The sequence below is a fragment of the Pteropus medius genome, unplaced genomic scaffold (assembly GCF_902729225.1).
Source record: "Pteropus medius unplaced genomic scaffold, Ma_sr-lr_union100, whole genome shotgun sequence".
Lineage (NCBI taxonomy): Eukaryota > Metazoa > Chordata > Mammalia > Chiroptera > Pteropodidae > Pteropus > Pteropus medius.
The window spans coordinates 2,596-30,170 of NW_024352839.1; the positions used below are offsets into that span (position 1 = coordinate 2,596).

At 40.8% G+C, this 27,575-nt stretch overlaps 1 protein-coding gene and 1 pseudogene across 1 annotated transcript; both read left to right on the top strand.

The window, feature by feature from the left end:
• LOC120592471 (zinc finger protein 345-like) lies at positions 1-26,548 on the top strand. Its single transcript, XM_039850176.1, has 5 exons — positions 1-1,387; positions 1,491-1,617; positions 2,914-4,129; positions 24,954-25,049; positions 25,257-26,548. Exons 1-5 carry the CDS (start codon positions 1,247-1,249, stop codon positions 26,014-26,016), a joined length of 2,340 nt encoding a protein of 779 aa, XP_039706110.1. The 5' UTR covers positions 1-1,246; the 3' UTR covers positions 26,017-26,548.
• LOC120592467 (vomeronasal type-1 receptor 1-like) lies at positions 14,171-17,459 on the top strand (annotated as a pseudogene).
• Positions 26,549-27,575: the final 1,027 nt, after the last annotated feature.

Consider the following 27,575-nt stretch of genomic DNA (forward strand, 5'->3'; position numbering starts at 1 on the left):
GGTGTGCCTCCCTGCTGAGGACCCTGGGAGCGGTGTATAATCAAGAAGAGAAGAGGAACACGGTCTGATTTAGGGTTTTGAAAGTTTCCCAAGAGCTACGCAGAGCGGGAACGGATTGGAATGGGAGTGATGAGGACAGTGAGGCACAGGGAGGTTGAGTCCTCGTCAGAGATCACAGAGCTGGTGAGGGGCAGCACTGCACACTGAAGCACGGAGTTTAGTCATTCAGCCCAAAGTCACTTGTCCCTCAGGGCTGGGCAGAAGTCCAGAGGAGGTGTTAGCCCATTGAAACACATCATGGTCCCCAGCTTCTATTGCATGTTGTACCTAAAGCTGAAGAAGCACTTATGGAACCTACACATGGAAGTGGAGGGTGTTCCAGGCCCCCGCTGATTCCAACCCCACCCATGTGAACTTTGGGGTTGTGGTGTCCTGGGGCCTTTGCCTGCCTTTCTCCCAGCTATTGGTTTTGGGGACCTGGGAGAAATCCCCTGGACTCCTTCCGAGTCCTAGCTGAAGGTCGTATTGAGGGATTTCTATTCTGGCCACCAATCGAAATGGTATAGAAGGTTATCCCAGGAACAAGGAAGAGTAAGCATGAAACCAATGCAGAGGCATAAGACTGACTGAAATAAGATGGGTTTACTAAAATTTTGTGGTGAGCTTTGGTGGAATGTGGGCTGTTGCAGTCTTGTTGGTGGATCAGGTCACAGCAATTGTGGTCATTTGTGAGAATCACTACGCTTGGTATGGTATCAGTGTGTCTGGGCTTTTAACAAGGGTTTGGTGGAGAGGAGGGTTGTGGTACTGAGGGGACAAGTGCAGCATAGAAATGGAAGAGGGCCATGGGTATCTGAAATTCACATCTAGTTCTGTGTCACTAATGTTGAAGCAAAGAGTTAGAGACATGGGAGAGGCCTTCAAAGCAGCATCCAGGGCTACCCCTGGTGTTGGGATCCATTGGAGGGCTTGGGTAGTACTGGGTCCTGTTTGAATTTGCCAGGCCCTCTCTAGATGCCATATACTCGGAAATATTGGCTGAGTCTAGGGAGATGGCCATGGTGTGAGGCAGGGAGGTGGTGGTGGCTGTGGGGTCTGAAGATATGAGAGAGATGCATGTAGAGAGAGGGAGTATGAATTGATGGCTCCTAAGTCTTGATACTGGAGAATTAAGGGTGATAGGTGACTCCAAATTTTATTGTGTTATGAAGCATAAGAACCTAAAGGAAATTGCCTAGTGGAAGGCATGGGACCCTGCAGCCTACTTCCTGACCTTAGATGGTGTCTATTTGCCTGCTTACCTGTAGTTGCTGAGGGCCGAGCACAGGAATGGAACCATGAGGAAAGAGCAGCACCAATCACATCGAGTCCTGGTATTTCCTCTAAGGTGGGGAATGTGGAGGAAGGAATGGTGTAGGGTAGGTCTGTGGGGAATGGATTGTGGGTCCTCAGGAGAAAGGCCGTGGTTTCATCTGTCTCCATCATGACAGGGCAATGTGACTTTCGAGGATGTGGCTTTGTACTTCTCCCAGGAGGAATGGCTCCTCCTTGAAGAGCAACAGAGACGCCTGTACCACGATGTGATGCTGGAGAACTTTGTACTTATATCCTCTCTGGGTAAGACCTTCATGCTCCCCTGTGAGCTGGACTAGATTTTGCCTTTCCACTTTTTCCTAGGTGTTGCTCTGTCCTTTTTATGTCCTGACCATGGACACTGTCTCCTTTCTCAGTTCCCTGGGTAGGTGCTTTCCTTGCTAGGGTTGTCTGCACTGCCCTCTTTTTGCCCTTGCAGCCCAAATGCTGCTGCCCCAAAGCCTGGTAGAGGAGGATTCTGGGTAAGTAGTCTTACAGTCATCTAAATGGATCCCACCTTGCTTGTCCTCTCCCTGGCTGGGGGACTTTCCAAATCCAGTACCTACGTACCCCAGGTTTTGCTCCCTTCTCCTAACTGACAGTTCTCCATGTCTGCATTTGTCCAGAATTGCCATCACCAGTGTGGGCACTACTTCCTTGCACCATTAGCTGTTGTGAGATCTTCATCCGAGTTTCTTTTAATAACATTTAGTTTTCTTTTTGTAGTCCGTTATGTGATAAGTTGCTCTGGGCTGGTATTGGCCACTGACCTCTCCTGCCTTTCCCTTAGGACTTGCATTATCCAAGTCCCATGTAGTTGCTCACCTCTTGCTGGAGGAGAGAGTCCTGAGTGCCTCACAGAGTGGATATCACTCCCGCCATGGCAGGATGGGCTACAGGGGGCCTGGCTCTGCTGAGCGGCAGCTGAGAGAGGACATGACCTCAGGGCTATGTTTACATGATACAAGGAACCTTTCAAGCTAGTGTTTTGGTTCCATTGCCAGTGGCCATATTCATTTCTACTTTTTTCTTCCCCATTCTTCATTCTTGGCCAGCCTGACATTTTTACTGACTTTTAACCCCTGGCTGCTCCAGCTTTCCTGCCTCCACCTATTAACCCATTCCTCTTCACTGCTGCCTTTGCAGTGTTCTCCAACACTAGGTCACATTTCTAACTGGTGTGCATATATCCTTTATAGCCCTTGAACACCAGCTACCCATTTATAGTCAGATTTTTTTGTTCCTGGGCAAAAACTTCTGTGCAACACTCACATGTCAGCAGCAGCCAAGGTCATTCTCAGAGGTATAGTTTGGAAACTGCTACCCCTCCATTGCGCTGCATCCAATCCTTTCATCTTTCGTCTTATAAGGCCACTCTGTGTCTATGTCCTTTTAGAATCCAGTACTCTAAAGCAGCTCCTTCCTCATTCTGACCCCAAATCCCTCATCCTGAAAACAACCACATGTATTTATTCTTTGGTGTGTCAGATAAATATTTGTGATGTGACTCCCACCTGTCCCCAAAGACAACATGTACTTCACTAGCATTTCTGTTTTCAGGTTGTTTATGTGGTATAGAGAATGAGAAGGCACCTTCTGGACAGAGTGTTTCTCTGGAGAGAATGCCACAAATGAGGACTCCAAAGCCAGATCCATCAATCCAGAAGGCTCATCACTGTGAGATGTGTGTTCCCATCAGGGAAGGTATTTTGTACCTGACCAAGTATCAAGGAATGAATACTGGGCAGAAATCGAACACTCGTGTGGCATCTGCAAAACAGTTCTGTTTTTATGCATGTCTTCACCTACACCAGAAGGAGCACAGTATGAAGAAACTTGACAGCGAGGATGTGGACAAGGCCTCCTTTATGAAGAGCTATGAAAGTCATTCGTTGTGGAAGCCTTTCACCTGCAGGGAGGTTGGAAAGGATGTCTTGGCCAGTGTGGGTCTTCTCCAGGCCACTCCCAAAGTGGCACTGAGTGTACTCAGCAGTGCTGAGTGTACAGAGGCCTTGCACCATGGAAAAAGTCTTTACAAATGTGATCACTGTGGGAAAGCTTTTCGCCACAAACGTACACTTACTCAGCACCGGAGAATTCACACTGGAGAAGGACTATATGAGTGCAGTGAATGTGGGAAAAGCTTCGGCTACAAGCACACATTTGTTCAGCACAAGACAATCCACACTGGAGAAAAGCCTTTTGAGTGCAGTGAATGTGGGAAGGCCTTCAGGTTCAAATATAAACTTGTTCAGCACCAACGTGTTCACACTGGAGAAAGACCTTATGAGTGCAGTGAATGTGGGAAAGCTTTTGGATGCAAATCTAAACTTTCTCGGCACCAGAGAATCCACACCGGGGCAAAGCCTTACAAGTGTGCCGAATGTGGGAAATTCTTTAGACAAAGCTCCAGCCTCGTTCAACACCAGAGAATTCACACTGGAGCAAGGCCTTATGAGTGTGGCGAATGTGGGAAATCTTTTAGCCAGAGCTCTATCCTCATTCAGCATCGGAGAATTCACACTGGAGAAAGGCCATTTGAATGTGGTGAATGTGGCAAATCCTTTAGACAAAGGTCCAGCCTCATTCAGCACCAGAAAATTCACACAAGAGCAAGGCCTTATGAGTGCACCGAGTGTGGGAAGTCCTTTAGCCAGAGCTTCAGCCTCATCCTACATCGGAGAGTTCACACTGGAGAAAGGCCTTATGAATGCAGTGAATGTGGAAAATCCTTTAGCCAAAACTACAGCTTCATTCAACACCATAAACTCCACACTAGAGAAAGACTTTGAGAGAACAGCCAACATGAGAAAGCCTTTGGTTAACATTCTGCTCTGAATCAACACCCAAAAGTTCACAGTCCAGCTAAGTTTTATGGCTTTAGCAAATATGGAAAAGGCTTCAGCAAAAATCTAAGCTTATTCAGTATGGAAATTCCACATAAGGTAATTAATGGCTTTAAATCTTAAGAAATGTGCTGTCTCTGTTCATTGTGACAGGATTAAAGAATCTCTATGAGAAGCCATCTGCCATGAGTTCCAGATATGTGAGAAGTTTGTGGGGGCTGCATTTCATATTCTCACCTGCTCAGGACCCTTGTTAGAATTATGCCAGGTTCTGAGGTGGAAGTCATTTTCCATCTACTACCTGGTAGATCTTTGTGGCTTGTATCAGTCACCACAACATGCTCAGAGGAGACAGATGTTTGTGCCCGCTCCCATTCTCTAGAGGAAATTGGACCGAGCCCCTGGGGTTTCCCATTCACTTCTCTCTGACTAGTTATGGTGTGGACTTGCCTCACTTTGGACCCTAGGGGCCCAGTCTGAGAACTGCTGGTAGTTTGTAAAGTATTCCCTTCTTTATGGCATTGTTGGTCTTATGTGATATTTCTGATGGGTTTTCTAGCCTCCAAGACCAACCTGGGAACTGCCTCACATTCCCCTGGAATGTGCAATAATAAATCTTAGTTATTTAAGTCACCTTTAATTTTAGTGATATTCATTGTGCAATAAGCTGAAAACAGTTGGGTTCTGCCCCTGTGAAGGGGTGGAGCGCTTTTGTGCAGGCATGAGAGGGAACAGTATGCTCTCACTACAATTTTTGCCTAATCTTCATTCCTTTTGTGATAAAGTAAAAAATATATGGTGTTTGTCAGTTCCTGGCACGGAGCTTCAGAAACCCTTGATATTTCCTGAGTAATGAGAGCATCTTTGATAATGGAATAACTCAAAGAGCAGGCCAGTAAAGAACTTCAGGAAGGGTGCTGGCTGCCAGATTAGAAGGTTAGAACTTTAAGCCCCACTCCTGACATCTGGGATGGAGCTGGAGATTGACTGTAATCACCAATGGCCAATGATGTAGTCAATCAGGACTTTTTAATAATACCTTGATAAAAACAAACAAAAAACCCTAGGGTTTGGGGAACAGCTGAGTTGGTAAACACATCCAGTCCTAAGGGAGGTGCACCCTGACTCCACTAGGATAGAGGCTCCTGTACTTGAGATGCTCTGGACTTTACCCTGTGTGCTTCTTCATCTGGCTGTTGGCTTGTGTTTTTATAATAAACTAATAGTAAATGCTGGATTTTCCTGAGTTCTGTGAATCATTCTAGTAAACTTGAGGGGTAGGAGCATGGGAACTCCAAATTTGTAATTGGCCTGACAGAAGCGTGGGTAGCCGAGGGACCCCATTTGTGGCTGGCATGAAGTGGTGATGGTCTTGTGGGACTGAGTTCTTAACCTGTATGGTCTGCACTAATTGCAAAGAATATCACAATTAAATTGAATTGTGGGACACCCAGTTGGTATTGGAGAATTGGTGCTGGAATGATATACTTGGTGTCAGAAAAAGCTACACACTACACAAGGCCTTCCAGGAAAGACTATAGGCTTCTGTGGCCTGAATGCCAGGATGTTTTGTAGACCCAAAGATGCTGAGGAGGGTACAGTCATGACAACCCACAATGTTTTTGGAAGTGCAATATGTAGAGCACAGTCATTTCTCCCAGTTATAGTGAATGAAATCAGAAGCACTTGAATTATGAGACATGAGATTATTAAAGTCTGATTATCTAAAATGAGTTAGGAAAATATAAAATGCTTAATCTTTCTCTGGCTCTGAAATTATTGTGAGATAACTAAAATATTAAAACCCGTTTTAAAAATTCTCATATCAGTAATTATCATTAAACTTGGAGGTAAAGTGTGGATGATCTCTGCATGGAAAAGTTATCGAGACCATAGATAGTGACTTCCTCATTGCACAACGTCCACTTACACTTTTACCAGCCCAGAGAACCTTTGCTCAGTCTCTATCTCTTAGAGCCTCACCAGTTCTGTTTGTTTTAAGGAAGACACATTGCAAAGTTGAGCTACAGTTCTAAGGTTTTTAAAAAATTCTAGGACTTTTTTTTTTTTTTACCTCATATCTGCAGTCTTTGATCTGACATCCAGAATGCTAAGGGCTTCTTGAAATCTTATTTTTGCTTTGTACAGTAACCACACTTCGATTCTTAGGTGGATGCAGTAGCATCTCCATGGTGTGGCATAGGCTGTAGTGTAATACATAATTCCTATTTATGGTTTGAATGCGAAATTTCTTTTCAGCACAACACTAGATTTCAAGCACCAGGGAAGTGTACTTGCACCCGACCCCAAAAACCCTGAGCCCAGTTGCATGTGCCAGCAGCCACTTGCAGCATGGAGCATAAACTGGCTGCAGATACAGGGGAAGGCCAGACCCACCACCATCTGGGGTCACAAACACACTCTATTCTTTAGAACCAGCTTGCTTCCTGGGCTCAACAATCACTGCTGTAACATTTCACTACTCCCACTGGCTAAAAAGACTTCATATTTTGGTTACTTACTGCCTCACATGACTTAGTTTGGGAAATACCCAGATAATCTAGGACCTCTCTTCTAGCCTGAATTATCCTAATTATCTGTAAATGTTCAATTCACCTACTCCAAGAGCTGTCATTACAAAGCTTCCCAAATCCTAGTCAAGGACTTTACCCTAATCCTCCAGCTGTTGTCTATTCTAGCAGCCCCTCGTCCTCTTGTGTTACTTGCCTGTATTAAACTTAGTGTTCAACACCTCCTGCCTCCTAAATCTAATATCTTTTATGGGCTCTTGTGTTAAAATGGAAATGATGTCTCTCCTCAGTTTTGGGTTGATTTCTCCATTAATGCCACCTAAGGATGACTTCATATCTTACCTTCTGAAGGTTTTTTTCTTCCCCTTTGGTTTATCAGATTTCTTGACTAGTAAATCATCACTGATCTTCAGTCCCTTTTAATCTTTTTTACAAATAACCTCAATAACGTTTGTGTCCTTCATAAAATAACTACCCTTGTATGTTTTCTGTTCTACCATTTAGCTCCTTCACCCATTATGGCTAAACTTTTATAATCATTTTCTTTCTCTGACCACTTTCCACCACCATGCTTTCCCTCAGCCTGATTAGACTCACCATCTGCTACCCGTTTCTAAAATGTGCATCTCACATCTTTATCCTATCTAAAATGTTCATCTAACATCTTTATCCTTTTGCAGTCTACTCTCAACTCTCCAGCCAACATGACTCTTTCTATGTATGAATCAGGTAATGTTCATCTTTGATCAAAACCCTGGAAGGGCCCCTCATTTAACTTAGAGAATGTTCAAAATTCTTAAAAGATTCTGAGGAGTTTCACAGATCTTTAGCCCATGTTTCTTCTGACTTCCTCTTTTAAACTCTATTTCACCTATCTGGTTCCATGGACATTGGCACCTGGCTTTTCTTGGGACATGACACTAGCCGATAACCTGTGCTTGGATGGAATGCACAGAAGTGCCACCTAGCTTAATTTTTTGTCCTTTTCCAAGTCTTGCCTGAAGTATCCACTTGTCTATGAGGTTTCCCATTACTACCCTATTTAATATTGTACTCTCTTATTCCTTGCTTAGCCCCCAAATCCAACTCCCCTCACCAAGGTGCCTATCATCATATAGTATATTGTATAACTTATTATTGTCTAATATCTGTCTAAACTTCAATATAGGCAGGTTCTTTGCTAGCTCCCCCTGTCCCCATACATTGTATACACCAAGAATAATGTGTGACGTACTTTAGGTGCTTAGCATATATTAATCGAAGCATTGAATAAAAGTTTATATTCGTTTTTAACAATTTAACAACTTTTACTTAATTCATTATTTCCCTCTGCCTTCCAGTTGCAATTGGGCAGGGTCCTCAGAAATTAAAAAGAATCATATTTGGGAGGCAAAATCATCAGGTTGGCCAGAAACAGCCCAGTCTTGAGCAAAGCTTCCTTCTTTCACTTCATACACCTTAGTGTCCTTGTCTGTCATTCCCACCGATGCTTTTCAGACAACTTTACTTTGTTTTTTCCTGGCTGTTTCTGCTTCTCTTTCTTTCTGAATGCATGAATTAATCACTACTAATAGCTTCTAGGAATTTGTATATTTCACAATTTTTTTTTTTTTTCAGAGACAGTCTCCACCCCCATGCAAACACTGTCACTACAATTATAGGTGACACTTTCCAGCAAGGAGATGAGATCATGGTGTCCCAAACCTTTATCTCAGGGATAAAATGCCCCCTTTGCACATATACTCCAAATATGACCACAACATCTGCTGTCCCAGCAGGGAATGATATTTGGTAAGTGGAGCTGCCTTTTATTTAGATAAAGAAAATCTTAAAGTAATATGATATTGCTTAGAAAACATTTTTAGATACTTTGTGTGTGTATAAGAAACAAAAAGAACAAACTAATCAAAAACAGACTCACAAATATAGAGGACAATTAGGTGATGGACAGAGGGGAGAGGGGTCAGCGGGGATGGGAGAATGGGGTGAAGGGTTAAAGAAGTACAAATTAGTAGTTGTTAAATGGTCATGGGGATGGGGAGCATGGCATTGGGAATGCAGTTAGCATTAATGTATTGGCTAGGTGGAGAGCCAGAGGAGAGAAGGAGCAATTAGGGGGATCATTTTATAAACTGTATAAATGTCTAACCAATGTACTGTATACTTGAAACTAATAAAATAAAAGTAAAAAGAAAATAATGTCTGGGTCAGGAAAAAAAGAAACACGTGTGTAAATATAATCTTATTTTCCTGGGGTGATAACATGGACACAATACATGCAGGAGGGATATTTTCTGAATGCTCCTAAGAAGTAGAAACCTGACATTCCTATCCCTAAGCCTGTCTGCCATATGTCCTCTGCCGTCTCAGTCATGGCCTTCTGAATTTCTAGGGTTTGGGAGCCGAAATCATCAGGTAATATTACTGCGTTAAAACCTTGACCTTTAACTAGGTGTAAAGGTCCTTTGATATTCCTCGAACTTTAGCAGTTGCTTTGAATCCATTGTGGATTCTAAAGCCATCACCCTGGCTTAACCTCACAAGCAGTAACAATTAGGTGTGTTCAAACCACCACGATCCCAGAAAGAGGAGCTCTTGGTAAGGATTGTCCTGCCACTTTCCCAAGAAGTAAGATGTGCCCAATATATTTCCTACTTGTGCCTCCATAGAAAGCAATTTGACCAAAGAAATAAGATGGGGCTTTATTTGTACATGAATGTCTGTATTTCTTAAAGGACACGTGGAACCAGAATTCACAGAATTATTGTGGCTATATTATTTCCCAACTCTCACTCCTGTTCAATTGACATACCTAATTATTATTCAAATTAATTTTTATGATTTATCTTTATTTTAATTATGATTCATGAGCAAGCCTCATATTTTCTTTTCTCATTTGGATTTGTTAATCAATTTTTTAAAAATTTACCAGTGATTTCATAAATTTTTTAATTGGCATTATAAACTCTGTACCTTTTTCCTAAAACATACTTGAACACAGGTATATGCACATACATAAAATAAATGTTTTTTTCTCGTTCATGCTCCCATTTCCCTAAACTCCCATGACACTGGGTTTGTGATCTGTTATTGATTACTGTATATCCTCCTAGAAGTGTTTTGATTCATTAGCATTTACTTAATCTGTACTTTACCAAGATTCCAGTGTTTCCAAATTTTAATACCAATTGCACAATTTATTATAACTTATTGCTTATTAATGTAAACAAGTGAAATTTTATAAAAATGAAGGCAGTTCGAACCCTGATTTAATACTCTGGAAAGCCTCTAACATTGAGGTGGTTATACAAAGTTGCTATCTATACTACAAAGCGACAATAATCAAAACGGCATGGTATTGGCAGAAAAACAGACACATGGAATAGAGGAACAATTGAGAGTCCAGAAGTAAACCCATATTTATATGGGCAAATAATTTTTGCCAAAAACATACAATGGAGAAAGGAAAACTTAGGAATACCTAGGAATAAATCTATGGAAACATGTAAAGGATCTATATAATGAAAACTATAAGACCCTGTTTTAAAAAATCAAAGATACAAAGAAATGGAAAGATATTTCGTGTTCTTGGATTGGAAGAATCAACATAGTTAAAATGACCATATTACCTAAAGCATTATACAGATTTAATGCAATCCCCATCAAAATCCCATTGGTATTTTTTAAAGAAATAGAACAAAAAATCATTAGATTTGTATGGAAGCACAAAAGATCCCGAATTGCCAAAGCCATCCTGAGAAAAAAACAAGGCTGGAGGCATCACTCTGCCCGACTTCAAATTATACTACAAAGTGACAGTAATCAAAACGGCATGGTATTGGCAGCAAAACAGACATACGGACCAGTGGAACAGAATCGAGAGTTCAGAAGTAAACCTATATTTATATGGGCAAATAATTTTCGACAAAAGAGCCAAAAACATACAATAGAGAAAGGAAAACCTCTTCAATAAATGATGCTGGGAAAACTGGAAAGCCATCTGCAAAAGAATGAAACTAGACTGTTGTCTATCATCACACACCAAAATTAACTCAAAATTGATTAAGGACCTGAATATAAGACCTGAAACAATAAAATGCATAGAAGAAAACATATGAACTAAACTCTAGGACCTTGGACTGAAAGAAGATTTTATGAATTTGACATCAAAGGCAAAGGAAGTAAAAGCAAAAATAAGTGAATGGGACTACATCAAACTAAAAAGCTTCTGGTCAGCAAAAGAAACCATCGACAAGATAAAGAGACAACCATCGGAATGGGAAAATATATTTTCAAGCAATGCCTCCCATAAGGGCCTAATATCCAAAATATACAAAAAACTCATATAACTCAATAACAACAACAACAAAACGACCCAGTCAAAAAATGGACAGAGGACCCGAGAGGACATACAAATGGCCAACAAATATATGAAAAGATGCTCAACATCGCTAGCTATTAGGGAAATGCAAATCAAAACCACAATGAGATACCATCTCACACCTGTTAGAATAGCTATAATTAACAGGACAAGTAATAACAAATGTTGGAGAGGATACAGAGAAAAAACCCTCATACACTACTGGTAGGGCTGCAAATTGGTTCAGCCACTATGGAAAACGGTATGGAATTTCCTCAAAAAACTAAGAATTGATCTACGATATGATCCAGCAATCCCACTACTGGGTATTTACCCCAAAGACTTGAAAACCCATATCCAAAAAGATATTTGCACACCAATGTTCATAGCAGCATTATTCACAGTGGCTAGGACATGGAAGCAACCAAAGTGTCCTACGATAGATGACTGGCTAAAGAAGCTGTGATACATATATACAATGGAATATTACTCAGCCATAAGAAGAGATGAAATACTGCCATTTGCAACATCATGGATGGACCTTGAGATGACCATGCTAAGTGAAATAAGCCAGACAGAAAAAGTTGAAAATCAAATGATATCACTTATACATGGGCTATAAACCTAAAATCAACAAACAGGACAAACAGAGACTCATGGACATGGACAGTAGATTAATGGTTACCAGAAGGTAGGGGGAGGGAGGTAGACAGGGTAAAGGGGGTCAAATATGTGGTGACAGAAAGAAATCTAACTATGGGAGATGAACACACAGTGTGTGTGTGTGTATGTATATATATATATATATATATATATGTATATATATGTATGTAGGTATGTATATATGCCTTACTGTTAAAGTGTATGTATATATGCCTTACTGTTAAAGTTTATGGTGACATTGGTTAACAAAATCCAATCAAAATGATTGGATTTTGTTAACCAATGTCACCATAAAAAAATTAATTAAAAAAAATTAAGAATAAAACTACCATATAATTCAGCAATTCATCTTTGAGTATTTATCCAATGAATATGAAAACACTAATTGAAAAGATAAGTGAACCCCTATGTTCCTTGCAGCATTATTTATAATAGCCAAGATATGGAAGCAGCCCAAGTGTCCACTGATAGGTGAATGGATAAAGAAAATGTGGTATATATGAACAATACTACTTAGCCACAAAAAAGATGAAATATTACCATTTGTGACAACATGGATGGATCTTGGGATATGCCAAGTGAAATAAGTCAGATGGAAAAGGATGGAAACCATATGATTTCACTCATATGTGGAATATAAAACAAATGAACAAACATAATAAAACCACACCGAACTCATAGGTATAGACAACAGAATGGTGGGTACCAGAGGAGAAGGAGGATGTGGGTAAAGGGGGTCAAATATGTGGTAATGGATGGAAACTAGACTTTTGGTGGTGAGCATACAATAGAGTAAACATATTGAATTATAATGTACACTTGAAATTTATATAATATTAACCAATGTTACCTCAATAAAAATTAATAAAAAATGAAAAAATATTGCTATCTAATTAAATGTGAATAATGGAACTGAATATTTTTAACTAATAATATTTTATAAATCTAGAAAGATCCTACTCTTATACCATTATAAAGATTTTCAAATGGAGAAACCAGAATTAATTCAATTCACTTTATATTTGTCTAGATAGTCATGTGAGATTCCAATAAAATTTATTATTTTAAGTGAAGATGTGAACCTGAATTAAATATTTGGCAAATGAGTGTATTTTTACATATAAATGGTGTCTCATTTAAAATTTTTTATGCATTTGCCTGTTAGTTTCTGAGAAAAATCATATTTTATATTTGGTATTTTTTTCTCTTCAGAAATGTTTACTTATATAACTTTCAATGTTAGAAAATATACAATCATTTATCTGATTAAGAAAATCAGATAAATGGTTACTTAGAATATAATTAATTGCATCCCCTTTCCATTGTTCTTATGTAAATTTTTTTCTGTTATTCTGTTATATCTTTGTTTTAATTTTTTCATGCCTTTCATTTTATATAAATTGTACATTTTCACACACGTCTGTTTTATATAGTGCTTACTAAGTACTCATTACAAGTCATGTTTTCAAAAAATATGTATATTCCTTCCCATATGGTTTATCTGATAGGTTTAGATTTTTCCATTTATATGCTGGTATATAAGTGGTTTTATTTGTCTAAATGATTTGCAGTAGAAATTTAGCTTTATTTTTCAGATAAGTGCAAGTATTTTTATAATATGTATTGAATAAACATTTATTTCCCAACCAATGTTAAATTCCTTTAGTCACACTAAATTTCTACTATTTTTCATGCCTGTAAATCTTTATCTATTTCATATACAAAAATATCTGATTTTATGCCCATATATTTATCTGCCTACCTCCCTACATAGTCAATACTTTGCAGCATTTTATGGATTCTCTATTCATAGTCTGTTTCATAGCCTGTGCACCCTTCCTTTATGACATTCATCACAGACCTGTCCCTTGTAGGGTCCTATAGTCGTTAATGATTATTGCCTCAATTTAGGTGATGTTCCACTTCTGTTCTCTTTTTCTCTATTTAAGTAGAAACTTAAGAGAAAGTTTCTTGGAAAAAGTTTAAGTAGGAAAAAAGATATTAATTCCCTCTTTATTTTCCCTTTTTCAATATTTTGATTTGGTCTTCTATCATCCACCAAATATAAAGTTTTTTTTTTTTTAAGTAAAATTGTTTTTTGAAAACATTTGTTTTAATTCATTAAAATTACTATTTGATGCTGAAAATGTCTCACACTTTGCCATTATGAATCTTTCACGTTAACTGCTGGGTCCTGTTGACATAACCCAAGTGGTTTGAGGTGGCTCCTTCGTTTTCTTATACAATAAGGAGTTCTGAGGTCATTTTCTATACCCCAGATGTGGGTTTATTTATTTCTTCAGGAAGCTGATTTCTTTTAATAAAACGGTGTGTATGTGTGTGTGTATATATAGACATATATGTGTTTGTGTTTGTATATATAGAACATCACAGAATTAAAATACCAATTTTTTACTCAATATTGTAACTGCAATAACTTGCTCTTATTTTGTTCACATTTATTGTGATAGAATATATGTTCAAATCATAATGTTTAAAAGTAATTTCTTTTGGTTAAACCCCAACTTGGCACACATTTAGGTTTATTTCTTTATATTTTGTTTATATGTTTGAGTTGTTTTCTATTTTTGCTACCATATATTAGAATAAATATGTAAAAAATTTTAAACCAAAGCCACAAACCAGATATATTGAAAGTAGTCTAACTTCATACTTACTTCTCTACTCTGTCTCCACTATCACCTACACGTACTCATTTTTATAATTTTTAAATACGTTCTATTTAAAATATAACCGTATGCACATAGATAAATGGATAAAAATTAGGACAGTAAAGTTAACTGCACACAATATTCTGACACTTTTTATTTTTTACTTCATTGTATATCCTGGAAGTGCAGCAGTAGAGAAAACTTTCCTCATCAAGCTGACTGGTACTCCATTGTGAAAATGTACCATGATTCATTCAATCAGTCTCCCCTTGCTTGAGAGTGGGTTAGTTCCAATCTTTGTTATTACAAATAATCCACAAGGTTTTATTTTGCATACATGAAAGGCATGTCTAAATATTTACATTGAATTGAAAATTTATGTGATCAAAGAAATTTTCTTGGTATAACAAGAGTAAACAAATTTTCTATTTTGGTCTCCAGATTCCTGTGATTCAAATAAGATCAGCTATCAATATCCTCCTTTTAAACTGATGAAATGGTTTCTACTAACTTAAATTTGAGTATTATTTTCTTCACTCAGACTGGAGTTGGGGTCCTTGAAAATTCCTCACTTCTTTGTCTTTATATTTTTACTTTGCTCACTAGGCACATGTTGAGACCCACTGACTTGATTCTCATCCACCTAGTCATAGCCAACAACTTGGTTCTTTTTAACAAAGGAACTCCTCAGAGAATGGCAACATTTGGGTAGAAATATTTTCTGGGTGATGTTGGATGTAAATTTGTCTTCTATTTACACAGAGTGGGCGTTTCCCTTGGCACTGCCTGCCTCAGTGGTTTCAGCCCATTAAGCTCAACCTTAATACATCTAAGTGGATAGAATTTAAAGATTAGATTCCTAATGTGCATTGGCTTCTGCCTGTTTCCTCTGCTGGATCCTGCATCTCCTGTTAAATATCTTTATTGCCGTGAATGTTACTGGACCAAGAAAGAACAGAAACATGAGTATGGAGAAAACTTATAGATACTGTAATTCACCCATTCCAGACAAACTTGTTGTCTCACTACATCCAGTCATCTCCTTCATTGATTTTTATATATTTCTGCCTCATGGCCTGGTCTAGTGGTTTTATGGTCTTCATCCTGCACAGGCATCAGCAGCGAGTACAGCACATTCACAGCAACAGCCATGCCCCTAGAACTCCCCATGAGGCCAGAACCACGTGCACCATCTTGGTCCTGGTGAGCATATTCCTCTCCTTTTATTTTCTCTCTTCTATTTTGTCTTTTTAGGTAGCCCTGATTGTGAACCCAAGCCAATGGCTGTTGAAAACCTCTGCACTGGTATCTTCAGGCTTCCCAGTGTTCAGCCCCTTCATGCTCCTTGACAGTGACACCCATCTCTCAGTTTGCTCTGCCTTCTGGTGAAGAAAAATAATTTTTTGAAGTATGGTTTCTGGATAGTAAGTTCCCTCTAAAACATCTTATCATTTATTTAATCACTTATTTGTGTCCGTAGGCTCATGTCTTATGCCAGATAATATGCCACCACATTGAGATTCAGTATAGAAAGAATAACAAAAATAATCCTGGCTTCATACTTATAAGATTGCCAAAAAATGAACATAGTATAAATTGTGACTCAAAGATGACTTTCTAAAATTATGTAATGCTATTTATTGGAGAAAATCAGGCAATAATGATGACATATGAGAGTAGAAAGAAACACACTTCAAACTTTGAAGTGACATCTAGAAGATTTATTTGCATTGCCAAAGCATATTGAGCAAACGGTGTTTCAAGGAGAAACAAAATGACCTGGGAATACTTTGTTGGGATGGCACAGGTGGACTTCACAGAATTGAAGGAGGCTCATGGTGTTTGGCAAAGAAGTTTTGATATACAGTGTGTTGAGAAAGGAAGGAAGTAAAGTAGGTGGTAGCTTCTTCTTGCAGGTGTTGGAGGTCATTGTAATGATTAAAACTTTTCATAAGAGAGGCCATGGGTTTCTGAGAACTTCTGTCCAGTCAGTAAAATAATCAAAATGGCTTGTGATAAAAAAGAACAAATAATTCAATAGAAGTAAATTTATTTTAGTACACAGTCTAGCTTACCACTTTTTACCTTAGGTTACAATATTTTTTCATTAAAAAAATAAGTAGTAAAATAATGCATTTCTAATTTACTGATGTTTAGAGGTCAGATATGAGTCTCTCCTTGACCTATCTTTAGTCAGGCTTCTTTGAATCCTCTGCCTCACTAGGCCTTGACTTTTGGACTTCTGTGCCAATCTTTGCATTGACCAATTTTAGCAAGAGTCCTATTTAGTTGATTTAGCCAGAATCCTCTTCTCCTCAATATCACTCTCGATATCTGATTAGGTTCCTCATCCCCATCATCTCCCAGGCACCTTGGCCTGCCTTCTCCAAGAATCCTGTCAAGTCAGTTTAGCAAGAATCCTCTCTTACCCCTGATGTTTCTTCTTAGTAATTTCCATCTGCTGATTTGGCTATAAACCCCTACTTGTTCATGTTGTATTCGCAATTGAGCCCAGTTCAATGTGGAGGTCTCTTTTCCCCCATTGCCATCTGATTAAAGTCTGCTTTTATTACTTTAACTACTGTCCAGTTCTGTTTTTTTAAACAGATCTTGAAAATTATCATTTTTTATGGAATAAAATGAATCTTTAGAACATTTTGCCTGTCATCGGTGCTTAAAGAAAAATTTAAAGAATCTTATTTTCATTTCATGTTTATTTTCCATCTTTAAATAATCATTTGACTTTTATTACCATTAAATTTACAAACATTGGTCATTAAATATCTTACATGTGGCTAAATGTAAAATTCTGCATTTCTATGATGTCTAGCTAAAATTATACTGAAAAATTAATCGTTATTTTTTTGAAGTTATGTAAAATAGTTTAATGTACATAATGTACCTAAATATAAAATCTGTACCTAAATTATCTAAATATCACTCTAATCCAATATATTTAAGCAATATGGCTGTTATGAATGACAAATCACAATGAAATAAATTTCTGGCCTCTAATAAATTCAAGAACATTTTATCTCTTAGAGCTGTTTCTTCATTAGCCTGATGTCCCCTAATCAATTGAAAATCTGCACATTTTGTTTAAGGAGTTTAATTTGTGTTAATATTTTTCACAGGCTTATGGTTTTACATAAAGACTCAGTGGTTACCCTGAATGGGGCTCCATTACCTAAGAGTATAGAATCATTTAAAAGAACAAAATTATGTGTCCTAAATTATCCCAGGGTTAAGTAACTGGCAATTAGAAACCAGTCTTATAACCCAGAGTCCATTGGAATTATTCTAACTAGCCAGTCTTCAGCTGTTTACTCTACCCTGCCTTGCCTTTCTGACAGAAAACACAATAAAGGCTCTGGCCTATGCTTTCTCCTGGGTCCTGCTTCTGCCTCCTAACCAAAACATGGTGTTCCTTCTGTGGCTTTGCGTGGTATGTTATGCCTCTCATTTCTAGGGGAATTGTAATAGTAAACTTTTCTTTCAATGGCATTGGCCTATCCATGTTGTCACTTAACAACTTTCATAAATCAAAACTTGGGCGCAGATCAGCCTCCTTTGGCTGTATATTGCATCTCATTGCCCTGCTTCTTGGTGCCCTTCTCTCTTTTCCATTGTACCTACCACATTCTAACATTCTATGTAATCCAGTTTCTTTTTTTCTCATCTCTTCCTCTGTCTTTCTTAAATGCAGTGTGAGCTCCTCAATGGCTGGGGTCTTTGTTTCTTGTTTTCAGATTTGTTCCATGCACTTAAGGCACCAACACAGCCATGTGTTCAATTTCATTCTCTCACTTCTAAGATTTCAGTGTTCCCAGTTCAAATTTTGCTGGTTTTCCCCTGTCATAGATATATATGTTCCTCAGAGCCACTCCTGCACATATCTGTGAATAACTTCACAATTATTAACTTTCAGTAACTCGAACAATTCAAGGATGTTTGTTTTTCTTCCTTTTCTTTTTCTCCTCCCCTTGCCTCCCCTCGCCCCAGTTTGTCATAAATAATCTCAACTCCCAACCTATAATTGCAAGTGAAATGAGAATCACTTCCCAGAAAAGAAATGAGATCATAGTGTTCTAAATCTTTATTTTTGTGTTCAGATGTCACCTCTGCACATTTGCTGCCACTAGGACCATGTCAGCTACTGTCCTGACACACAAGAGCACTTACAATGGTTCTTTTCAGATAGGTGGCATATTCCTAAAAGGAAATAAATATATCTCAGCTTTTGGGCCAAAAAATATCTTTTGGATTAAAGAGTGCATCTCCCTAGGTTGGACACCATTGGTGACTATACAGGCAGGAAAGGTGCCTTCCTTGACCTCCTATTTCAAAGTGGCCCCCTCTCTGTCTTCCTTTCCATAGCCCTGTCAGGAATCATTTCTGAGGAAACCAGAGTGTCAAAAAAACAACAGAGCCAGTTTAACATGGAGCCAGAGATGCCACCCCAGAGGAACTGCCTTACACTCTCATGCTTCAAAGCTTTGGAATGTTAAAACAAAATAACCTTGTGTTCCAAAGAACTGTTTACAAAGATAACAAGAAAACAGGTATTATGACTGCTGGTTTGATGATACTGGACTGAAATTTTAAAATATTGTTTAGAATTAACATCACTATGTTATCTGCACCAGTAGAAACGCCTTCCTTCTATTGATATAATTATTCCCCTTCCCTGTCTCATAAGTACTCCTTGCCTTGGTCTTCTAATCAGAACATTATTTGGGTTTCTGCCTGAATCATTGATTAGAGTAACTATTACTGATCTCAAATAAATGCTTGCAGTCCCTCACTTTGAAAGGCCTTTAATTTTTAGGTTAACAACAGGAGGCATTCCAGTTAGTCACTTGCTTCAGGGACCCCCAACCTCCGGCCTCCTTCTTCCGCTCCACAGCCCTATCTGCAGATTATTCTCTTACTCCTGACCCAAGTGAAGCTCACAAAAACTACTTAAAGATTTGATCTACACGTATTTTTTAAAAAAGGCAAATAAGAATGCACTCGCGAGTACATGCAGAGTGACATTTCAGGTGGCACGTCCATTTATTTTATCCTGTAGCTTTGGGGAATATCTGAAAGAATATTTGTAAACATTCTTACATCCCTGCAGACGACACTGCGCCGTAACCCGAGTGCGGACTCTTGAAAGAGGTCCGAAGCCCGCCGCGTCCTCGGAGTCTCGTGACGCCATTTCCGATCGCCGCTCGCGGTACCACGCGGCCTCCTCCCGCGAGTTAAGGCGGTCTGTACGGAGCTACACCCCAGGGGGCACTACATTACCCAGAAACCTCTGCGCCACGCGGTGGCGGACTGTTACGGGAGTTTCTGTCATGCGGTAAAAATCTGGGCGGGACTTCCGGCGTCTTCCTCACGGTAGACATCTTGTCGGCTTTTGGAAAGGCCGTGGGAGGGGAGGTTTGTGAGCTCTGGTTTGGTTCTGAGGTGACAGAAGCGAGAAAGCGCGAGAGGACATCCGGCCCCACTGCAAAGAGGCCGACCGGTGGCAGCGCCCGCGAAGGCCTGAGTCTGGGATTCTCACGGCTTCGCACGGTCCCGACCGTGATGGCGGCGACCGTGATGGCGGCCGCGGGGATGAGCCCGGCGTAGGTAGGTGTTGTGTTCCCTGGACCTTGACGCGGCCCGACCCTCACCTCCGAATCCTGAGGCTCCGAATGAGGGTGCCTGATGACGGCACTGAAGCTCAGGTTCCAAGGCATTTGTGGGTGGAGCCTCCGTTTCCAGTACGGTCGTTGCAAGGACGTTGGGAACGGTGGAGAGACAGGATCTAATTAAGGGTTTTAAAAGTATCTCAACGTTTGCTCGGGGAAAACGGACTAGGGTGAGGTGGGGATGATGAAGGTGGAGTCTAGGAGACTGGGGAGGAGTCAACGGACTCCATGAGTATGGTGGTGTGGTGGCTGTAGCAGATCAGTGGCAGGAGGGCTTGCGGATGGAGAACTCATTAAATTCTGGAGTAATTGTGCAGATAGAACTAACAAGATTTGATTGTGTCATTTACCGCTGTGAGTGAAAGTAAAGAATGAAAAGCTATTCCAAAAATAGCCCTCCACTCCCTCGACCACCTGAAAGAATGGAAATTGTAACTTGGAGCAGGGAGCACCCTAAAGGAGGATCAGGAGTTGGATTTTGGACATGGTAAATCTGAGGTGTCTCACAGTAGAGATGTCACATGGGCAGTTGGACATGCAGATTTAAGGGAAGAATATTAAGGACATTATGTGGTTCCCAAGGTGAGAGATTGGAGAGCAGGGGAGAAGGGGTGAATACCCCAGAGATTACCTCCAGAAAGGAGTGAACTTGGCATATGAAAGGGTTCTAGCAGATGTCAGCAGGAGGAGAGGGCTATAGGGTATTAGGAGCCTCTCCTGGGTTGGAGAGCATGTTGTGTGTGGTGCTGTAGATTTGCCACATTGTGTACTCTGCTTGCCCCCATGGGTGCTGCCTGTGGAGCAGAGGAAAAGTCAGCCAGACTAGTGGAAGAGCCTCAGAACAGTATAGGGTGCCAGTACATCAGTTCCCCAGTTCCTCAGGTGAAGAGAGATATACATCTCTGATGAAGGGCCACCAGTAGGCTCACTTTAAGAGGAGGCTGGTTTGGTGAAAGGACTTGTGAACACTTGACATAAGCAGGCAGGCAGTTAAAAATTAAAAATACGTAGATAAGATAAATCAGATTTATGTTCATGCTTAATAATTGAAGTGCTTGCCTCAAGGCATTTGGTTACAATAGACAGTCTTAAATGTCAAATTTTCTTAAAAGCTTTAAAAGCATACTCAGAATTTCAAAAACCTGTCACTTCATTTTCACCAAAAACATTTGCAAAGTGTTAAGTTCATGGACAGTAAGAGCTAAATCAAAGGTATTTGATGTGTATTAACATGTCTATTAGAAATAGCAGTCCTATTAGATGGGTGCCACTATTATCGTCGCTTTTGCAGATGAGGACATTGAGATACATCTTTGTTCATGGTCACAGCTGATACGAGACAGCACTGAAGTGTGAGCCACTGAGGTTAGATGATCAGAAATCATCCTTGCCAAAGAGCAGGACAGAAGTTAGGGGAACAGTTAAGTCTATGAGACCCCAGTGTTGTAACCTATCACTCTTGGTTCCCTCTTCCTGCACGGTTGCTGTGGTTGCAGAAGTGCTTATGATCCTGTATAGGTGACTCCAGAGTGTGCTAGTCCTCGTACAACTTACCCCCACCCTCATGATCTTGGCAACCCAGTATGGTGAATGGCAGTGTCTTGGGACTCAAGCTACTATCTACCTGCCATTGTGTTTGAATGTCACCAAAGGTCTTGTACCCTGACTTCTATTCTCAAATTATATAGAAGGGTTTCCATTTCTGGTAAGCAATGGGATGAAGTATGGAACAGTGTCCCAGGCACAGGAATCACCATGTACAAATGCATCACTTGAGACTGCACTGGGAGTATTCAGGAAACCTCAAGTTTCCATATGTCTGGTGTGATCAGAGAGCAGGGGACAGGATTCAACTTTGGAATGGCAGCCTTGGAGCTAGATTTCTATTCTGAGAGTAGTGGGAGCTATGGAAGGTTTGGAGCAAAGGAGGGAGTGATTTTCTGATGTGGAGGGTGAGAGAAAGAAGGGGAGGAATCAGGGATGACCCTACAGTTTTTGGCCTGAGAAGGTATAAGGATGGAAAAATCCTGAGTTGAGATAGTGAACAAGTTGGTGATGGGACTAATATCAGGAGTTAGGTTTTGGCAGTGTTGAATTTGTGATACTCCAAAGACATCTAAGTGGCAGTATCAACCAGGACAGCTGGACACAGGTTTGGAGTTCAGAAGAGGGATTCAAGTTGTAGACATCCACAAGGTGGAGCCAGTATGTGGAGTAGAGCAGAGCTGTATGTCAGAATTAGAGAGCCTGTATGTTATTGTGGCAGTGCCATTTAGGGGTCTGCTAAGGGAGTGAGACACAGCAGAGTGGGAGTAAAAGTTACCTGAAAGGCAAGAAAAGGGAAGTTGGTGTCTGGTTGGCAGAGAAGAATAGGATCTAGCAGGCAAAGTCTTCTAGGGAGAGAGTGGATATGAAATGGCTGCTGGGGTGTAGCAGTAATAGAGATGAGATGAAAGTGAGGCCAAAGCTGGTGCTTATTTTCCTCTTCGTGCTTTCTTGGCTTTTGTGGTGACCTTTGGTGTGATGTGGGGAGTTTCAGTCAAGCTTGTATATTAGCTCAGGGACAGTTGGGTCATTTGGCAGAGTCACAATAAAAGGCCAGTGGATGTGGGCTTTGAATGAGAGTTTGGTGTTAAGCCTATGACTGATGAGGCTATAGTGTCCTCAATGTGCAATAGCGCAGTGGAAAAAGGCTGGGTTTATCTAATATCTGTATGTGGTTCTGGATTGCTGAAGTTGAATCAAGGAAGAGAGGATTTAAAAGCTGGGTTCAGAGATACCCATGGAAGTGGGGCCATCAGCTGGGGCCACATGTGATCCTGGATGCATTAACCAAGCATTCTCTAGATGCTGTGTGCAGATTTGCATGTGGGAGGTGCTTGTGTTGTGGGTATCCATAGATAAGAGGGAGCTGTGGTCTAAAGAGTGATACATATGTGGAGATAGAATCTTAACTCATGGTCTGATGGCTCTGGTATTGAGGGCTTTAAGGAGAGTGCTGACCTCAAATTTGTGTATGAGAGGCATAATTTCTGGACTCCAGGGAGACTAGCTGACAGGAGAAGGATTGGGCCCTGCATGCCAGGCCCCAACTCTAATGTCTGGCTACCTGTCCACCTGCCTGTTGTTCTGGGCTGTACAAAATGAATGGAAAATGAAAAGAGTATGCACCAGTCACACAAGGGCCTGGTATCTTGTCTGAGCTGTGGAGTTGGGGAGAAAAGTAAGTATATGGTGACTAGACCAGGAGTTCTGGGGAGAGAGGCAGCCTCTGTGCTTAGCCGTCTTCTTAATGCATGTCATGTAACTTTTGAGGATATGTTTGTGTTTTTCTCCTTGAAGGAGTACAGCCTACTTGATAAGGCTCAGAGACTCTTAGATCACAATGCAGTGCTTTCTGTGTTTTGCATTTACAGCCGTCCTGGGTAAGGCCCCATGTATTCCAGTTTTCTGGGCTGTGCTCAGCTTTCTTTTTTCCCCCAGAGGCTGCCATTTCCTTCTCATAACTGGACATAGGCAGTGCTGTTTTTTCTTTCCTTCACATATGTTCTCTGGGTGCCAGGGCTCAGTTGTGTGTACTGTTTCCTCCACTCCATTTCCTCTGCCCAAAACCTCTGCTAGGAAGGGTTTTGGGGTAAGGAGTCTTGTGGTCGGCCTATGGATACTGCCCTGCTTTGCCTCTCCCTGGCTGGATGTCTCTGTTCACCACATTCAGTGTGACACCCCTGTGACACCCAGATTCTGCCCCTTTCCTTTAATTGATATTTTCTTGGGCCAACCTGTGTAATGAATTACAATTATGGTCATTGCTTGTGGGACTCATTGGGTTGTTCCTGCAAGACATTTCTGATGCTCATTTTGTAATGTTTTTCTTTTAATCGCTCCTTGGGGCAGAACTGACTCACTTGCCATCTTTCCTCTGACTGGTATTTTCCAGATGCTCTGTGGTTGCTGAACTATAGCAGGGGAAAGGACTCTGAGCGCCTGACCAAGAGGTCATGACTAGCCACAGCTGGAGGGACTCAGACAGGCCCTAGTAAGAGCTCGCGGAGAATGACTTCAAGACTGGGTTCAGATAGCACCAGAAACCTGCCCTGTGCCCACTACTGTTTGGTGCTTAGGCTATAGGCCGTAACTTATTTCTATTTTTTCCTCCTTGTTCTGGACACCTTACACACTAGTCATTTCTCTTCTGACCTCTGACCCCCAGGGCTGTCCATTCCACTCACCAGTGCTCTCTACTCCTCCCTCAACAGTGCTTTCCTATATTGGATGATGCTAATGTATTGTGAGACATACATATATCCTTAAATAGTTCTTCAGTACTTGCTAATTTTAAATTGGATTTTTCTGGGCCTGGACATAGATTTTTATGTAGCACTCACTTGTTAACAATAGCCAAGGCTCTTTTAAAAGTCATTTGCAAGGAGTGAATTGGAGATCCTGCCTGCGTCTTCTTCCTGAGCTACATCCCCCATGAGGCCTTCCTCATTCTGTGACCCTTAGAGCCTAGTAAGTCATGGCTGCCCTTTTCATTAACCTGATCACAAGTCTATCATCCTGCCACTAACCCCATGGATTCAGTCTTGGGTGTGTTAGACACACATTCGTGATGGGGTTGCCTCTCTCACCAGAAGTCAACGTACATTTCAGTAGCATTTTTCTGTCTTCAGGTTGTTGGTGTGGAGTGGAGGATGAGGAGGCACCTGAGCAGAGCATTTCTGTAGAAGTATCACATGGTCATACTGCAAAGCAGGTTCATCAATTCAGATGGCTCACTCTTGTGACATATGTGGCCCCATCTTGAAAGGTATTTTGCACCCAGATGAACATCAGGAAACGCATCATGGACTAAAACCTTATACATGTGAGGCATGTGGAAGACAATTCTTTTTCTGTACAAACTTTCACCAGCACCAGAAGCAGTACAATGCAGAAAAACCCTTAAGAAGAGACAAAGGCAAAACCTCACTTATAAAGAACTGTAGAGTTCGTGAAGAACCTCATCTGTCAGAGAAGCCTTTTATATGTGAAGAGGAGCAGAATAACTTCCAGACAGGTTTGGGTAGTCATCAGCAAAAGGCCACCCACAGCAGGAGGAAGACAAGGAGCATTGAGAGTGTGGAGGCCTTTCACATCGGACAGATGCATTACAACTGCAGTGAATGTGGGAAGGCCTTCAGCCGCAAAGACACACTTGTGCAGCATCAGAGAATCCACACTGGAGAGAGGCCTTATGAGTGCAGCGAGTGTGGGAAAGCTTTCAGCCGCAAAGCCACACTTGTGCAGCACCAGAGAATCCACACTGGAGAGAGGCCTTATGAGTGCAGCGAGTGTGGGAAATCCTTTAGCCGTAAGGATAACCTTACTCAACACAAAAGAATTCACACTGGAGAAATGCCTTATAAGTGTGGTGAATGTGGAAAATACTTTAGCCATCACTCCAATCTAATTGTACATCAGAGAGTTCACAATGGAGCAAGGCCTTATAAGTGCAACGATTGTGGGAAAGTCTTCAGACACAAATCCACACTTGTTCAGCACGAGAGCATCCACACTGGAGAAAATCCTTATGTTTGCAGTGAATGTGGGAAATCCTTTGGCCACAAATATACTCTCTTTAAACACCAGAGAATTCACACTGAGGCAAGGCCTTTTGAGTGCATTGAATGTGGGAAATTCTTTAGTCGAAGCTCTGACTTTCTTGCACACCAGAGAGTTCACACAGGTGAAAGGCCTTTTGTGTGCAGCAAATGTGGGAAAGATTTCATCAGAACCTCCCACCTTGTTCGGCACCAAAAGGTTCACACTGGAGAAAGGCCATATGAGTGTAATGAATGTGGGAAAGCCTATAGCTTAAGCTCCCACCTCATTCGGCACCAGAAAGTTCACACTGCAGGAAGGCTTTAGGAGTGCTTTCAACACAACAGGAGCTTGGTCATTACCCTTTGAGAGGGAGACATCAATCAGATGTTGAACTTCGTATACCTAAACATTAACATTGGGGAGGTACCTTATGAATGCCGGGTACAGGGGAAGCTTTCAGGGGCTGTATTGCACTGTCAGACGTGCTCAGGTTCCTTGCCTGATTTGTGTCAATACCTATGGCTGAAACCATCTCAACTCTACGAGCTTAGTCACCCTAATATCCTCAGAGAAGGCAGAACTTTGTATTCTCTTTTCAATTCTTGGAGGAAATTCTAATAAACAGTTAAATGGGGGGTCCTCATTCCCTCCCCACTGACTGTTAAAGGTGTGGACATGACCCAAGTTGTGTTCTGGTAGCCAAAAAAAAAAAAAAAAGGTTTGCTTTCTTCATGGCTATTGTTCGTCTCGTGATAGTTGTGACAGATTTTTCCAGCCTCCAAGTTACCAAGCCTAGACTTGCCTAATGTTGCTCTGGTATGTGTGATAATAAAGATGTTATTTATGCCATCTTTAATCTTGGAGATTCTTTGATTCTTTTTACTGTTTGAAGTTTTTTGAAAACAACTAGGACCTGCCAAACCTAAAGAGGTAAACTTTGTGGGGGACTCCAACTCTCCATGCCTCAAATGAACAGTAAGTTGGCAGAGAACAATTCTCAGTCCAACTTTGGTGTTCATTTCCATTGCTGACAAAAGCATCTTGGGTTAGATTTCAGGGCTTGGTGGGGCCAACTTTGTCTATTTCAGTTATTTGAAGGTCCAGATGTCACCTTGCAGAGGGTGCTATTGTAATGACCTATACTGTGTTTGGGAACAACATGAATTAAGTATCTTGTTCCTAGCATATGTCCCATATTCTCTAGCACTGTTGAGGGGTGATGAATTCCACATGCCCCAAAGGCCAGAATCTAGTACACAACTCACTGGCTGTAAGACCTACTGTGTCAAGGAAGGACAAGAGTAATACAGAAACTCTAGGTGTGAATAATAGGGATTGGAAAGACTACAACAAATAGAGTGATTGTGCCATTGTGAAAACATATTCATAAACATTCCAGCCTCTGGGGCTATATGAGATCTAGGTGTATGGAAAATAGATTCTCCAGGGCTATCATATGACCCAGGTCAGTGTCACAACAAAGAATGTAGTTTTCCTTGATTCCTGTTCCTCTCTGGGCTCTTTACCTGTTGTCTCTGCTGCATGGGCAAGTGCCCCAGGACTGACAAGAGATAACTATGGTCCAAGGATGTAGATTTTTGTGACTAGCCAGTTCCTGGTGACTCAGGGCAATAGCCTTCATTCCTTTCCAGTCTTTCTTGCTACTCTGGAAGAGTTTTTGACATGGCATTAGGAGTGAAGTAGTAGAGTCAGTATACTGATGCCCAAATCTGGTTTTCCAATAGAAGTAGGAGACCCAGACATTTAGGTACAGTCATAGTTTCATTGAGGTATAGTTAACATGCAATATGCCACACATTCGTTAAGCCTTAGTATGTGTGTACACATGAAACCACCCAAGCCATGATACTGGACATATCTAT

Coding starts and splice junctions, on each gene's coding strand:
- LOC120592471 (XM_039850176.1), top strand. CDS start 1,247: ATGGGACCCTGCAGCCTACTTCCTGACCTTAGATGGTGTCTATTTGCC. Junction 1,388..1,490: donor GTCCTGGTATTTCCTCTAAG/GTGGGGAATGTG, acceptor CCATCATGACAG/GGCAATGTGACTTTCGAGGA. Junction 1,618..2,913: donor TGTACTTATATCCTCTCTGG/GTAAGACCTTCA, acceptor TTCTGTTTTCAG/GTTGTTTATGTGGTATAGAG.